Source organism: Thunnus thynnus, chromosome 14 (assembly GCF_963924715.1).
Source record: "Thunnus thynnus chromosome 14, fThuThy2.1, whole genome shotgun sequence".
NCBI lineage: Eukaryota > Metazoa > Chordata > Actinopteri > Scombriformes > Scombridae > Thunnus > Thunnus thynnus.
Genome location: NC_089530.1, coordinates 237,501 through 254,925, shown reverse-complemented (window position 1 = coordinate 254,925; position 17,425 = coordinate 237,501). Strand labels below are relative to the sequence as shown.

Below are 17,425 nucleotides of genomic sequence, written 5' to 3'. Positions count from 1 at the left end.
GGAGGGCTCAGTCCTGCCCGCACTGAGAAAGAGCAGAGAAGCAGCAAGACAGCGACCATAAATGACAGCAAAACGCAGTAGAGACTGTCATTATTTGTGTTATTTACCAAATTTATGTGCTCTCTTTTCAGCTCAGTGTGCAAGAGTTTTTGCTGCGTTTCCCTGTCATATACGGTTGCGCTACTCTCCTCTGCTCTACAGCCCCTTAAACCATATTCAGACCAAACCAGGTGGTGCGGTGTACAACTGCAGAGTTGAGTGGAGGTGTGTGGGGGTGTTAGTGTTTTAGAACGTAACCACTGTGAAAGAATCAAAAAATAACATTTTATTGGTCTGATTCACCGCCTTTCTCACTACCAGTGCTCCCTCTCTTCATTCACTCTCTAGCTCACTTGACGCTGCTCTCTCTCTCTTGCTGGTGCTCTCAGCTCTCTCTCTCTCTCTAGTCTTTTTTAAAATGAGTCGGGAAGCCGTAAGAAAGGTCTAACTTAACTTTTAATATTATCAAACGAAGAGAAATGTCCTTCCCTCGTCCTAGTAATGTCTTTGTACTTCCTCATGGCAGAGTTTACTGCTATGATCAGTATGATCTCCGTCACACCAACATGCTATGTAAAAGCACACAGAGGCGGCTTTATGCCGGCAGTGGGAAATGGAGGGGACGGACCAACTATTTATTCATTGGATTAAAATGCGCTTTATCGGGATAGGTATCATTATCGGATATGAAATGACCTGTATTGGAATATGAAATTTTCATCATATCGCCCCGCCCTACTTCTGCATTGTACTGCATTTTTCATAAAGTAGTTAAATGACAGTAGGGGCGGTGTGTAGAAAACTAGACCTCCGTAGCCTCCCACAATAATCAAGCCTGCTGGTGTCGTCACCTCAGGTTGCCCAGGACCTTCTGTGAACGGAGCTGAGCAGTGATGTAGAGAGCCACTGCCGAGGCCAACAGCTCCCTGCGTTTGTCCACCTCCAGCTGGTGGCCCTTGAAGCCATCGGGATAAACTTCCGGCAAGAAGTTGGTGCTGATGTCACCAGAGACAAAGCGAGGGTGGGTGATGATTTCCCTCAGGAGGGGAATGTTGTGGGTCACACCTGGAGCGAAGATGACCACATTTCATTGCAGAGACAAAAAATTGCCATTTGAAAAGTGACTGTGTCTGATCTGTTGGTGTACCTCTGATAACGTAGTTATCCAGAGCATCTTCCATCTTGGCAAGGGCTTCAGCTCGTGTAGCTCCATAGGTAACCAACTACAAATAAATACCAGAGGAAATTATTGTGGAACCACAAACCCTTGTGGAATGATGGCATTTTGTAATCTACTTTCTTCTTGAGACCACCTGCTCCTAAAAATGACACACAGTTTCCACAACTATGCTGTATTTAATACATCACTGACCTTAGAGATCATGGGATCATAGTAGATGCTGATGTCACTTCCCTCCTGGATGCCGCTGTCTACACGGACCTAACAGAGCGAGAAGCAGATGAGAACATAGTCATATTGGCAGGAAGCTTGCCAGTCACTGGATTTGAGTGGATTGTGTGTGAAAAGAAATATATATATATATATATATATATATACATACATACACATACAGTACAGACCAAAAGTTTGGACACACCTTCTCATTCAAAGAGTTTTCTTTATTTTCATGACTATGAAAATTGTAGATTCACACTGAAGGCATCAAAACTATGAATTAACACATGTGGAATTATATACTTAACAAAAAAGTGTGAAACAACTGAAAATATGTCTTATATTCTAGTTTCTTCAAAGTAGCCACCTTTTGCTTTGATTACTGCTTCGCACACTCTTGGCATTCTCTTGATGAGCTTCAAGAGGTAGTCACCTGAAATGGTCTTCCAACAGTCTTGAAGGAGTTCCCAGAGATGCTTAGCACTTGTTGGCCCTTTTGCCTTCACTCTGCGGTCCAGCTCACCCCAAACCATCTCGATTGGGTTCAGGTCCGGTGACTGTGGAGGCCAGGTCATCTGGCGCAGCACCCCATCACTCTCCTTCTTGGTCAAATAGCCCTTACACAGCCTGGAGGTGTTTGGGGTCATTGTCCTGTTGAAAAATAAATGATGGTCCAACTAAACGCAAACCGGATGGAATAGCATGCCACTGCAAGATGCTGTGGTAGCCATGCTGGTTCAGTATGCCTTCAATTTGGAATAAATCCCCAACAGTGTCACCAGCAAAGCACCCCCACACCATCACACCTCCTCCTCCATGCTTCACGGTGGGAACCAGGCATGCAGAGTCCATCTGTTCACCTTTTCTGCATCGCACAAAGACACGGTGGTTGGAACCAAAGATCTCAAATTTGGACTCATCAGACCAAAGCACAGATTTCCACTGGTTTAATGTCCATTCCTTGTGTTCTTTAGCCCAAACAAGTCTCTTCTGCTTGTTGCCTGTCCTTAGCAGTGGTTTCCTAGCAGCTATTCTACCATGAGGGCCTGATTCACACAGTCTCCTCTTAACAGTTGTTCTAGAGATGTGTCTGCTGCTAGAACTCTGTGTGGCATTGACCTGGTCTCTAATCTGAGCTGCTGTTAACCTGCGATGTCTGAGGCTGGTGACTCGGATGAACTTATCCTCCGCAGCAGAGGTGACTCTTGGTCTTCCTTTCCTGGGGCGGTCCTCATGTGAGCCAGTTTCTTTGTAGCGCTTGATGGTTTTTGCGACTGCACTTGGGGACACTTTCAAAGTTTTCCCAATTTTTCGGACTGACTGACCTTCAGTTCTTAAAGTAATGATGGCCACTCGTTTTTCTTTACTTAGCTGCTTTTTTCTTGCCATAATACAAATTCTAACAGTCTATTCAGTAGGACTATCAGCTGTGTATCCACCTGACTTCTGCACAACACAACTGATGGTCCCAACCCCATTTATAAGGCAAGAAATCCCACTTATTAAACCTAACAGGGCACACCTGTGAAGTGAAAACCATTTCAGGTGACTACCTCTTGAAGCTCATCAAGAGAATGCAGAGTGTGTGCAAAGCAGTAATCAGAGCAAAAGGTGGCTACTTTGAAGAAACTAGAATATAAGGCGTATTTTCAGTTGTTTTACACTTTTTTGTTAAGTACATATTTCCACATGTGTTAATTCATAGTTTTGATGCCTTCAGTGTGAATCTACAATGTCAATAGTCATGAAAAGAAAGGAAACTCATTGAATGAGAAGGTGTGTCCAAACTTTTGGTCTGTACTGTATATATATATACTTTTGAAGATCATATGAGCCAGTTTAATGAGGACTGAATTCTCTTCTCTGTTGCAGCTCTAATTTGTTATGTAGACTGAGGACATAGTTGTATGTTACACAAAGACCTTGCCTATTAAAGAGTTAAGGCTCCTATCACAAACACACACAAACTTACATTGCTGAGGTTGAGTGGCTCTTGGTATTGAGACAACCGTCCAATGGAGGGAAGACCGAAAGATTTATAAGGGTCCTGATAGAACAAACAACAAAGAAACATAAGGAAATCTGGAAAACACTGGAACTTTAAGTTGAAGCAGTACTCAAACTCTCAAAGGAGGAGGTCAGTCAGAAAATTATTGCTCTCTTTTATGAAATATAACGTTGATTTTCGATGAAAAAGTACAGGAGTGCTATATCACACAGCAAAGCCCACAGAGTTAAAGGGTGGGGTGATGTTCAGACAGTCACCTAGTAACTACACTCACTGAGCACTTTATTAGGAACACCTGTACACCTGCTTATTCATGCAATTATTCAATAAGCCAATCATGTGGCAGTAGCGTGATGCATAAAATCATACAGATACAGCTCAGGAGCCTCAGTTGATGTTCACATCAAACATCAGAATTGGGAAAAAAATGTGATCTCAGTGACTTTGACCACGGCATGATTGTTGGTGCCAGACAGGCTGGATTTAGTATTTCTGAAACAACTGCTCCCCTGGGATTTTCATGCACAACAGTCTCTAGAGTTTATATTAGTCAAAATGGTGCCAAAAAAAAAAAAACATCCAGTGAACGCAAGTTCCGCAGACAGAAACACCTTGTTGATGAGAGAGGTTGGAGAACATGAGCAGACAGGTTGGAGCTGACAGAAAGGCTATGGTAACTAAGATAACCACTATTTACAATTGTGGTGATCAGAAAAGCATCTCAGAATGCACAACACATGGAACCATGGGGAGGATAGGCTACGACAGCAGAAGACCATGGTGGGTTCCACTCCTGTCAGCCACGAACAGAAATGTGAGGCTGCAGTGGGCACAGGCTCACCAAAACTGGACTGTTGAAGACTGAAAAATGTAGAAATGGTAAGCTCAGAATTTGGCGTCAAAAGCATGAATCCATGAACCAAACCTGTCTTGTGTCAACAGCCCAGGCTGGTGATGGGGATGTAATAGTGTGGGGAATATTTTCTTGGCACACTTTGGACCCCTTAATACCAATCAATCATTATTTGAATATCACAGCCTATCTGAATATTGTTGTTGACCATGTTAAACATGAAGTCAATCATCAATCAATCTGTACATCCATCTCAACATTGAAGGAAACGGTCCTGGCCACATGGATCTTCTGGGGTTCCTGACCGCCCGGATGGCGGCCTTTTCTCCCGGCTGAGGTCGAGAGAAGGTTCCGGGTGCACCAGGGCTTCAGAGGAGCTTCTACCCTCTGGCCACCGAGATCCTGGATGGGATTGCTACATAGGACTGTCCTCCGAGGCCTATATCGTACCACAGAGCATGCCTGTCAAAACCGGCGTTAAGTTCAAAGCAGTGTTTCATCAGCAAAAACACCTGGGCTGTGTTTCATGGAGTGCTTTTTGGACTACTGTTGGTACTCATTGCTGTATTGCCTGTACGTGTCTGTCTGGCCAGGGCAATCAACATTGATGCAAAAAACAACTGGGACACCGAGTAATGGAGCTTGGGACAAATGCTGGCTCATGGCCAGTTGACGCTCCTAGAGTGAGTTTTCACTCCTCTGTGAAAACTCCTCTGGACTCCTCTGGCGCCAGTGACGAATGAGCAGCAACTTTCTGAGCTGGGCTTCTCCCTAACAGACTAAACTTTGTTAACAGAGGCATTATGTCTCAATGAATAACTTTTCGCTACCGGCTGTGGAAACCTTGATAGGTCCAGTGTCTCTCTCACAAAACCTGCTGCTGACACCACTGTGTGTCGAAACCCTGCAGTGAGGAGGCAGAGGTTATTCAAAACCTTCCAAACTGTCAATCATGCAAAAGTCTTATGGGACCCGAAGCTCAAACCGAGGGGGCTATTCAGTGGACATTGTAACATCAGAAGCATTACTGCAAAGAGCAATCAGCTAACTCATCTTGTGTCTGACTCAAATCTGGACTTTCTCTGTCTGACTGAAACATGGTTGAAATAAACAACTCCTGCGAGTGTGTTCACAGTGCCCTGATACCAATGTTTCAGAAGAGACCTGATGGAAGAGGAGGAGTGGTGTTTTTTTATGTGAGACAATATCAAATGTGAATGTGTGGTTTATAATGCGGGTAACATGTTAGAATATGTTGGGATAGAAATAATGTTATCCCAACAAATGTCTTTTAACATCATAGGCGTCTCTAGGCCCCCATCTGCAGATGACACTGTCTATGATCAACTCATAGAAGTCTTGAAAGAGTGCAATCTCAACAAAGAATTATTACTTATGGGTGATTTTAATGTGAACTGGGAGGATAAAACTAAGAGGAAAAAACTAAAAATGATCACAGAGAAATTCCAACTAGAACAACTAGTAAAAGGCCCAACTAGGATTGCAAAATGCTCCAGTACACAAATTTTTCTGATATTTACTAACAAACCAGAAAGAATAATTAAAAGTTATAATTTAATCACTGGCTCATCAGATCATAACGTAACCCTATGAGCGAGAAAACTGACTAAAAGTTGATTTAAGACCACAGCAACTAAGACAATGATCCTTCAATTCATACCCAGAGTTAAGCAAGAAGAATTTATCAATGAAATTAACAGCTTGAACTGGGATGATGTACTATCCTCTGATGATCTGGACTATGGCTGTGATACTTTTACTCACAGAATCAACTCTGTGAGGGAAAGATTTAATGTGAGGATACAGATAAAATCTAAAAATAAAAACAATTTACTGTGGTTTAATGAAAATTTGTGGAAACTAATGAAATCTAGAGATGCTTCACTAAGGAAGGCAATTAAAACTAGAAGAGACACTGACATGCTGATTTATAAAGGTTTAAGGAACAAAGTTATCCAAGAGCTAAGAAAAGCTAAATCTTGTTTTTATCTCAATATTTTGAATGAGGCAAAAGGCATCAGTAAATTGATCTGAAAAAACATCCATAATCTCACAAGGAGGGACCAACATTTTTAGGAGCTTTTAAACTCAAAGTACAGGGAAAGTTAATTGAAGATCATCTTACTGTTGCTTCTGTCTGTAATATTTTTTTTCTTGAGTCTGTATGTGAGTTAGGAAAAAAAATTACAAAAAGGAAACTGGATATTGTTCCTATAGATGCTACAGGTCAGGTTTTCGAGCTGGTAGAGACTAATGAGTTACAAGTAAACAAAATCATCAGCTCATTAAAAAGCTCCGAAAGCAGAGATGCTTTCCAATTTGACAACATGTTTGTCAAATCACACAAAGATATTTTAAATCCCCCTGTTTCTCATTTAAATAACACAGCTCCTTTCCTAATGACTGGAAATGTGCATTGTCACGTCTATTTTTTAAATCTGGAGACCACCTTGAAGCCAGAAACTACAGACCATTAAGTATACTGCCAGTACTCTCAAAAGTTGCTGAGAAAGTTGTCATTAAACAACTGACAACATTTCTTAATACAAGCAATTTTGGTCTACATTGTATGCAATTTTGCTTTAGAGCAAATCATTCCACCGAAACTGCTACCTTGCACTTAGTAGAGCAAATTAAATCAAGACTTGACAAAGGAGGAGTAGTTGGTGCTGTATTTTTAGATCTGCATAAAGCATTCGATACAGTCAATCATGATGTTTTAATATCGAAGCTCTCTCAATTTAACTTCTCATCTAGAGCACTGGCATGGATGTCTTCATATTTATCTAATAGGATACAATGTGTTAAAGTTGGTGACACACTGTCCAGTAACATGAAGTGCACAATGGGTGTTTCACAAGGGTCAGTGTTAGCTCCCTTATTATTTAGCCTATATATTAATGATCTCCCTCAACAGTGTCATGATGACTACAAATGCATGCAGATGACACCGTTGTGTACACACATGCAAAACCAGCTGAGTTAGCTGCTGCTAAGCTAACAATTGCATTGGAAAGGATCACACATTAGCTTGATCAATCATGTCTGAGTCTAAATGAAAACAAGACAAAAGGTATGTTTTTCTCTAAAATGGTAATGGTAAACCATTCTAAAATGGTACAACCTCCTAATGCTGATATTTTCATCAAAGGTGAAAAAATTGACATAGTTACTGATTTTAAATATCTTGGTGTGACACTGGATCCAAATCTGAATTTTAAGAAACATGTTTTAAAAAAAACGGTTAAAACCAAGTACAATTTAGCAAATTTTAGACATATTAGAGACTCTCTCTCTTTGAACGCAGAGAATTGTACACTTGCTCAGTAAGTTCTATTAGATCCTCCAGAATATCCTCTATATAAGATTGTACCATACCATTTCATCGCACTGCATTTGGGCAGTCAGCTTTCTCTGTGAAAGCCACAACTCAGTGGAATGCGCTACCTGATACCTGATATGAAGAACTGTAGTTCAATCAATACATTCGAGGCCAAATTAAAAAATCTACTAAAGACCAATCAGCTGTGTGACCACTGAGTCTAAACTCCATTTATGGTCTTCTCATTAGCACAGGTAGTCTTGCTTTTAATTTGACAAGTTTACATTATTAATTTCTAATTGACATTGTGAGTGTATGTGATGTGCTGTTGTGTGTAGCTTTGTATTTTGTATGGTGTGTTCTGTGTGTTTTTTTGCTTTGTACTGTTTGTTGTGCTGTTGTATGTTTTGATTGTGGGGGACTTAGCTTCGAGCTAACTCTGGTGCAGTGCATCTTTAATGTTTAAAACTGCACACTGTCCCAATCAATAAATCAAATCTACAATCTCAAATAATGTTTCCAACATCCTGTGGAATCCATGACATAAAGAATTGAGGCTGTTTTGAGAGCAAAGTGAGGCCCTACCCAGTATTAATATGGTGCTCCTAATAAAGTGCCTCAGTGTACTGTACATTGATAATAGTAATAATTAGACTCATCAGTAACCTTCTGATTCAGCTCAGTAAGTGACAATGATTGATCAATTCACAGTAAATAATTAGAGCATCATGTTGTAACATCTGGGGGGAAATGACTTCTGAGTAAGTACAAGTTGAGGAAAGTAGAGCCATACAGCTCCATGAGTCACTATCAGGATGGGATATATAAGGAAAGCAGCTTGGCTCAGCCTTTTACATATTTTCAGAATGTTTTTTATGTCTTGTACTTGGTTTGATCATTGTGTTTTGGCTTTGTGTCCATTCCCATCTGCAGCTGTTTTCTTCTGCTTCTCACTTGCACTTTGGTTATACTGAGAGAAAACCTAATCCATGCCACTCCATACAGTTCCGCAGAATAAAAACACTGACTGATACACTCTTACCTTTAGAGCGAGCTTTTCTAAAGGTAATAACTTAGTAATAACTAACACTTTGTTGAATGTTTATAAAACAGTTTTCAATATAATCAAATTGAGAGGCCATAAAAATAAATAAATTCAACCATATTCCATGATGAGCATCATGCACACACAAACCTCTGCATAGACACGGCTCTCAAAGGCCCAGCCGTTTATTGGAACATCTTCCTGTTTGTGCTGCAGTTGGTAACCCTTGGCAACCCGGATCATCTGTTCTACTAGGTCCAGGCCAGTAATACACTCTGTGATTGGATGTTCCACCTGGGGTCAAAAGGTTAAACAGAGAAGATACAGGTTTCTGTTAGCAAACTAGTAGGAACCATTGTTGGCCTTTTCCAGGTATTTCAGACACATCTTAAGGTTGTCATCAGCAGGTTGAGTTTCCTCATTTATCATGGAGATGGTTAAGGATGGCTTGGTCAAACTCCATGCACTGATAAAGACTGAGATGTGGATAAAGGTTCCAGTTCTTCTGGTTTGAGTCCAGCTGGGAACCTTTGTTGTATGTTATTCTCCATCTCTCTACTGTCTATAATAATTGCACAAAATCCCCAAAACATATATAGAAAAAAGATCATTTGTCTCGAGTACTGTAGAGAGAATACAATTAAAATTAATTATGTGTAAATGTGGCATGGCAAACAGCTGGGCCATCTCTCTGTTTGCTCTTTGAATTGTAACAGCTGATTGAACACTTTCACATAAGCAGAGAACAGTGGCTGGATGTTACTTGTAAAGGTTCTTCTAAATAGACATCTACTTTATCCGACCTCACTTTCTTTCACATGGAGATCTTACTAGAGCTTATTGAATTAGCTCTGCAGGGATTTTCCAGTAGTCTCCATGTTAAGACACATACTACATAACCACTGGCCATGACAATTGTTGTATATATTACCCCTCTCTCTACCCATGTTTCTTGTCTCTTTATATTTTCTATTGCCGAATAAAGGCAAAAAATGATGCCCAAAAATATATTTAAAAAATTGCTCTGCAGACTGGATTAAGCTGTAGGTTCATTCAGTAAATACAAAATAAACTAATTAAACTAAACAAGGGTCTAAGGACAGAAGATGTTGTATTGCTGCACAGATTGTAAAGCCCCCAAGGCAAATTTGTAATTTGTCATATTTGACTATACAATAAAATAGACTTCACTTGACTCAAAACTCAACACCATTGCTTTTAGTTGCTCCAGCCTCATGGAATCATTACAACAGATACCTAAGACTGATATTCTGGTAACTGTTGGTATCTTTATGAGCCTGATATAAACTGTTCCTCCCAGTCTTTGTGTTGTGTTGCATCCTATGTATTTGGCTGAATTCTTTGTCTCTTTATGGTGTTTGTTGCATATAATTTCTTACTTACTTAGTTTTTGTGGGCTTTTTTCTATTGTGACATTGTACACTTGACACACATGAAGAATAGTCTCTTGTTCCTCAAGTGAAAATAAAGCTTTCAAGTGCAATTAAAGGCTAAAAATAAGCAATCAGTCTGAAAAAAAAAACACAATCCTGAATGTTATAACCCAACTGTTGGAACCATCTACAGCCACATACAGACAAATACACACACACTCTCACGCAGACCTGTAGTCGTGTGTTCATCTCTAGGAAGTAGAAGTTCTTCTTAGAATCAACCAGGAACTCCACAGTGCCAGCAGAGGAATACTGCACAGCCTTGGCCAGCTGCACTGCCTGCTCACCCATCGCCTGCCGTGTCACTGGGTCCAGGAACGTACTGGAAAGTACACAATGCTGAAAAAACTCAGACTCATTTCAGTGGTGTAAATGGAACAGACTCACAAATTGGGAGTCTAATAAAACAGATTCAATTGCTTGAAATTTAGTTATTCTTTCCAAAAATCAAATAACACGGTTGAACAAACACGCTTTTAAAGCATCAGCGTACCATTACAGATATGATCAGAATCAGATTTATTTTTGTGCAGTATATTTATGCATACAAGCAATTTGACTCAGTTTTTAGTGGCTCTCAATATACTTTCATACAGTTTGCAGAACAATATTCAGGAAGACACAGACATAGAGCAACAACAATTACAGCAAAGCTAAACTAATATAAGCAAACATAAATATATGACTATTTTGTACAAGCAAGTAGGTGAAAAAATAGATACACGTGTTACATATACAGTGGTGTCTGACAGTTTTGGAAACCCTACAGAGTTTGCTCTATTTCTGCATAAATATGACCTAAAATGTGATCAGATTTTCATTCATTCATTCTTAACACTAGATAAAGAAACATCAATTAAACAAATGAGACAAAAACCTTACACTTGTTCATTTATTTATTGAGGAAAATGATCCAATGTTACATTTGTGTGTGGTATGTATTGGGTGCACGGTTGTGGCAAGGATAAAAGAAACAAAACACCGGCACACACAGATCTATCTTCTTATAATTTATTGTAGACAGGTTTGTCCATGAAAAAAATACTATGTGAACCTCTAGGATTATCAATTAATTTGAAGGGGAAATTAAAGTTGGATGTTTTTATCAATGGGATGACAATCAAACATGACTCTGTGAGGCCCTGCCTTATTTAAAGAGGAGAAATCTTGGTCCTTTCTATCAAAGTCTGAGCTTCACAACAGGGTTTGTGGAAATGTGTCATGATTCAAACAAAGGAGATTTCTGAGGACCTTAGAAGAAGAGCTGTTGAAGCTCAACAGGCTGGAAAGAGTTACAAAACCATTTCTAAAGAGTTTGGACTCGACTGTCAGGCAGATCGTGTACAAATGGAGGACATCCAACACCATTGTTACCTTCCCCAGGAGTGGTCGACCAACAAAGATCACACCAAGAGCAAGGCATGTAATAGTCCAGGAGGTCACAAGGGACCCCTGGGTAATGTCTAGGAAATTGAAAGACTCACTTGCAGTGGCTACAGTCAATGTCTATGAGTCCACCATCAGGGGAACATTGGACATCAATGATGTGCATGGCAGAGTTGCAAGGAGCAAGCCACTTTTCTCCAAAAAGAACACTGCTGTCCGTCTATTGTTTGCTAAAGACCGCGTGGCTATTAAAAATGTTCTGTGGACGGATAAAACCAAAATCAAACTTTCTGGCTTGAATGAGAAGCGTCATGTTTGGCAACGAGCAAACACTGCATTCCAGCAAAAGAACCTTATCCCTTCTGTGAAACATGGTAATGGCAGTATCCTGGTTTGGGCCTGCTTTGCTGCCTCTGGACCAGGACTGCTTGCAATCATTGATGGAACTATGAATTCTGAGTTGTAGAAGCAAATTCTACAGGAAAACGTCACAGTGTTTGAACTGAAATTCAAGAGAAAGTGGGTCATGCAGCAAGACAACAACCCTAAACACATAAGTCGTGCTATCAAAGCAGAAGAAAGTTAATGTTTTGGAATGGCTGAGTCAAAGTTTGACCTTAATCCTATAGAAATGCTGTGGTAGGACCTGAAGCAGGAAGTTCATGTAAGGAAACACACCAACATCTCTGAATTGAGACTGCTCTGTAAATTATATATAAATTATTATATTATTATAAATGATTATATAAAATATATAAGCAAGAAAACAAGAAACAAAATCATCAGCAAACATATCAAAATCCTAGTTAACAATTCAAATAAGGCATTTCATGTTCGAAAAGGAGTAGGAAGTTAAAAACCCCCTTTTTTGTTTTCTTTTTTTTGCTTTAAAAATATAATTTTATGATTAATATGAAAACTCAATTATCCACCACCAGTGTCCATGAAATCCATCTCTATCAGATCAAACAAAAAACAAAAATTCAAACTGAAAAAGGACTTTATGAGCCTTATCGACACACTCCTGGAATCAAGGGCTCAATGTGTTATCTCCAGCCCTATGCCTTCTCCTTGCTGGGGAGACGTAAAGTTCAGCCGTATACTCAATCTGCACATCTGGCTAAAAGGCTACTGCAGATCACTGGGAATTCCTTTCATTGACAATTTCACTACATTTCCGGACAGACCCATGCTTTTCAGGCATGATGGTCTTCACACAAACTGGTCTGGCTCTCGTGTGCTAGCTAACAGCATGGCACTGACGCTGAAATCATGCAAATCTTTTTGCAACTGACATGGGGTTAGTCCATTCCATTATAGTAATAACTGTGCAGTGTAATACTCCTGTCACTGTAAATGCCACATAGTGTGTAAATCCTGAAGCTATTTCGAACAGGAATGTTAAATGTTTGCCTGTGGTTCGGACCCCTGACAGTAGCTTATCTATTAACCCAGTCTCACTGATTCCCATCGTCAACAAAGTTTAGGACCAAGACATGCATCCCTGCTCACACAACTACAGCTAAGGGTAGTGACTTAATCCATATTACCTACAATCATAAACAGTCTGTGCAATCCATCACTCTAGATAAGTTTGTTCTATTCAATGCTAAGTCTCTGTCAAACAAAACCTTTATCCTGAATGATTTGATCACATCCCATAATTTGGATTTTCTGATTCTGACAGAAACATGGCTAAAGACTGGGGACTGCTGCCATTTAATCGAATTCTGCCCTCCTGAATATAGATATTTTAACTCCCCGAGGTCCACTGGTTGTGGTGGGGGCCTTGCTGTCGCCTACAGCAACCATTTTAACTGTAAGCATATATCTGTTGATATTTTTCAGAGTTTCGAGAAGCTCATGTTTAAAATCAACTGTCAAAACCCTATCTGCTGTATCTTAATCTACTGTCCCCCCAAACCAAACTCTGGTTTTTAGCAGAGTTTTCTGAATTCCTATCTTCCATTGTCCTAAATCATGATAAAAATATTCTTATAGGAGATTTTAATATCCATGTCAATGACCCATCCAACCACTTTGCCACTGAATTCCTAAACATTACTGATTCATTCAATCTGGTGCAGCATGTTTCTGGTTCAACACATGACCGAGGCCACACCCTTGACCTCATTTTTACTCTTGGCCTAACTATAAACTCCTTCTCATTGATAGACCTTGTCTCCGATCATAAATGTATTCTATTTGACTCCTTCATCCAGGCAACTTCTCCAAGTCAGAAGCAAACAGTATGTTCCCGCATTTTTTATAACCCGTCTGCTTCAAATTTCTCATCTATTTTTCTGATTTATATAATAGCCATATTCAACCCTCTAATATTAATGATTTGGTCAATAGTTTCAATAGCCTGTGCTCCTTTGCATTACATGCTATCGCACCTATTAAAACCAGGTCAGTAGCAGCCACCAAATCATCACCATGGATAAATGTTGCTATCCGTAGCTGTAAGCAGGAATGTGGGAGGGCTGAGCGCAGATGGAAAAAGACAAAACTCAATGTTCACTTTCTATACATGAAGAACTTTTAACTTCACTCAATCAGAAAATCAAGGATGCAAGAACAGCTTATTTCTCAGATTTAATTACTGCTAATAAACACAATCCCCGAGCTCTGTTTTGCGCAATCAATCAGCTAGTACAACCTGCTACTATCTTTGCCACCTCAACTGAAGACTGTGAATTGCATTTATCATTTTTGTCAACAAGATAGAATTAGATCCAGCATTGTGCTCCTGTCCACTGCTTTTGATCCACCTAGTAGTGTTTCAAATTTATTGGCCCATTTTGCCCCCATTTACCCACTCAATATTATAGACATGTCCCACACCTCTGGTTATGTCCCTGATCAGTTTAAGACAGCCAGTGTCCAGCCCCTTCTAAAAAACCCGGCCTTGATCCAGCCGTTTTGAACAATTTCAGACCCATCTCAAAATAACCTTTCATTTCCAAAATGCTGGAAAAACTTGTCGCTGAGCAGCCTCTTCAAGTTGTTGAAGGGAATAATACCTTTGATAAATTTAATCTGGTTTTCATCAAAACCACAGTACTGAAACTGCTCTGTTACAAGTCATGAATAACATCCTTGTGCCGGCTGATAGGGGGGAACTCTCCATCTTGGTCTTACTCGACTTGAGCGCTGCCTTTGACACCATTGATCACTCCATCCTCATTAATCGACTAAATACATGTGTTCATATCTCAGAGAAAGCTCTAGAATGGTTTGCGTCATATTTGTCAAATAGAGGTTTTTCTGTCTCCATGGGTGACTATGTGTCCTCATCCACTCCACTGCTATATGGGATGCCCCCGGGGTCAATCCTTGGTCCTATTTTCTCTTTGTATATGCTTCCCTTGGGCCAGATAATCAGTCGCTTTGGTTGTACATCCTATCATTGCTACACAGATGACACTCAGCTATATTTTTCAGGAAAGGACTGGATATCTGTCAATTTTCTTCACCTAAATTCTGACAAAACTGAGCTTCTCATTTTTGGCCCTGAAAATATTGCTAAAGGCATCATTCATCATATTGGCCCACCTCCCCCTATGTCAAATCTAACATCAGGAATCTTGGCATTATATTTGACCCTAAATTGAAATTTGAACACCGTATCAATAAATTGGTTCAATCCTGCTTTTTTCAGCTACCGAGCAGTCACTTAGGTCTTACAATCAAAACTTGTTGGCCATACCACTTGCCAAACTAAAAACTAAAGGCGAATGTGCTTTCGCACCTGCTTCCCTGGCACCCAGACTTTGGAACAACCTCCCCACTTCCATCAGATCAGCTGAGTCTGTTGACTGTTTCATAAAACACTTGAAAACCTACTTTTTTAGGATGGCTTTCCCATAACATTCGATAAATTCAAGTGTGTTCTCTGGGTAATGACTGTATGCCTTCTGTGTTCGTATGTGAGTGATGTCTGTATGTGTTCTTGAATGTGTCTCTTTTCTTTGTGTGCAAATATCAATGTAAAGCACTTTGTAACCTGTGTTAAAAAAAGATGCTATATAAATAAAGTTTTTACTTTACTTTTACTCTAAAATAATATGTCAAAACATATCAACAACCAAACGGGGTAGATGAGAAAATATAAGAATGCGATAAAATGTTCTCATAGTTTACTGCAGTCTTATTGTAGTTCAACACTACAATATAATATTATGTATCTGTGATGTTGGCAAGCTGTCTAATAAAAGGAAAGTACAATATTCCATGTGAAATTTAACAGTAATTTATAGCAGCAACTCTGGTGTCATTATGCTGAAGACCATTAGTGCTGCTGGTCTTGACTATTTTTTCCCAATTATTTCTTTATTTATTTTCATCATTTAAAAAACTTTATCAAAAGACAGAGTACAGAGAAAATAAGGGTAATATAAGATAATAGTAATAGCAACTAAAGTGAAATAAAATACAAAATGATTAGAAATAAATAAAAACATTAACAAAAAAAATTAAACTATGGTCACAGTACATATATCTCTTTTCTAGATAGGATCAAAGCATATCTAACCGGGTTGGGCGGATGGTCAGAGGTTCATAAGAGGTTCCCATGCTCTGAGAAAGTATCCCCCTTATTTTTTAAAGTATAAGTGGGCTGTTCCAGTTGTAATGTTTTGTAATGTTATGCTAATCCTCTTCACAGATATGGGGTCTAGTGTCCTATTCAGTTCTGTTGGTCGTAGCTTTTTACTAGCATATCTACCACCCACACTTGCCTCCAGTCCAACTTTTCACCTTAGTGTAGTTGCAGTCTTTACTACACACTCTTGTGTAAAAAGAAAGTTGGTTGCATTTGCCTATTGATTGAAAAAAAAATCCAAGAGAAGATAGACTTTCTCACTAACCTGGGAGCTTCTTCCACTACCTTCTGGTTCCTCCTTTGGATGGAGCACTCTCTCTCATTCAGCCACAGAGCATTACCATGTTTATCAGCCAGCACCTACAAGAAGCATACAGTATTATTCTCTGGTTCTCACTGGAGAGGAGGAGGCCATAAGATTTTTTTTTGTCACAATACCCATTTTTGAAACAACTAATAAAAGCAATGTTCATATCCATTATTTTTATTTACATTCATGCCAATCAAGTGTATTAAAAACTTGATGACCTGATCACTGAAACTTGTATGTTACACCAATTTTTACAAGAAATCTAATATTAAAAACAAAAGCTACAACTTGTTAATGAAATACTCATCATATTCTAAAAAAAATGTGCACATATGGTCTTCAATATATGTGTACGTTGCCTAGGTTTTTCTGTGAAAATATCAGAGGTAAATTGTAAAAAGCTTTCATTGAAGAAAAACAAGGATTTTATTTTAGAAATAATTAATAATGAATCGCAAGGCTGTCTTAAGAGTAAGAAACTTGTTAGAGTTTGCATACCAAAACTGGGACACTGAGTTCCCTCTCATTATCATTATTAGATGGTAACATCAGACCTGTGTGTGTGCACGTGTGTTATACCTGAATCTCTATGTGTCTAGGGTTGTCTATGAACTTCTCAATGAGCAGCCTGTCATCTCCAAAGCTGGAGGCTGCCTCCTGGGACGAGAACCGAAAACCTTCCCTGTAACAGTACACAGACACACAGACACACACACACACAAGTTGCAGCGGTTATGGAGCAAATACAAACATCGGTCTTTCCTGTGGTTCATAGTTGTAGTAAAAATAAAAGTAGAAATAGGATCTCTTATAATAAAAGCAGTATGAAAGAAGTACCCAAAGCCTTTAAAATAGCAGTAGATAGTAAACAGCAGTTAAGGTAGTTGAAGGGACTGAGTTAATAGCTTTAGCAGTAACTGCAGCAGTTGAAGTCTGAAGTATTTAAAGAAGTAATTGTGATTTGTAGCACCTGAGATAGATGTTA

General features: G+C 39.4%; 1 protein-coding gene across 2 annotated transcripts in view; it reads right to left on the bottom strand.

The window, feature by feature from the left end:
- Window positions 1-17,425, bottom strand: part of pcca (propionyl-CoA carboxylase subunit alpha) — a 42,236-nt gene that overhangs the window by 12,338 nt on the left and 12,473 nt on the right. For both annotated transcript variants that reach the window (XM_067609222.1, XM_067609221.1), the window contains exons 10-17: window positions 17,020-17,122; window positions 16,396-16,490; window positions 10,310-10,460; window positions 8,835-8,978; window positions 3,408-3,482; window positions 1,412-1,480; window positions 1,187-1,262; window positions 891-1,104 (exon numbers count right to left, since the gene is read on the bottom strand). In XM_067609222.1, coding sequence (XP_067465323.1) covers window positions 891-1,104; window positions 1,187-1,262; window positions 1,412-1,480; window positions 3,408-3,482; window positions 8,835-8,978; window positions 10,310-10,460; window positions 16,396-16,490; window positions 17,020-17,122 — 927 coding nt within the window. The remainder of the gene's footprint in view (window positions 1-890; window positions 1,105-1,186; window positions 1,263-1,411; window positions 1,481-3,407; window positions 3,483-8,834; window positions 8,979-10,309; window positions 10,461-16,395; window positions 16,491-17,019; window positions 17,123-17,425) is intronic.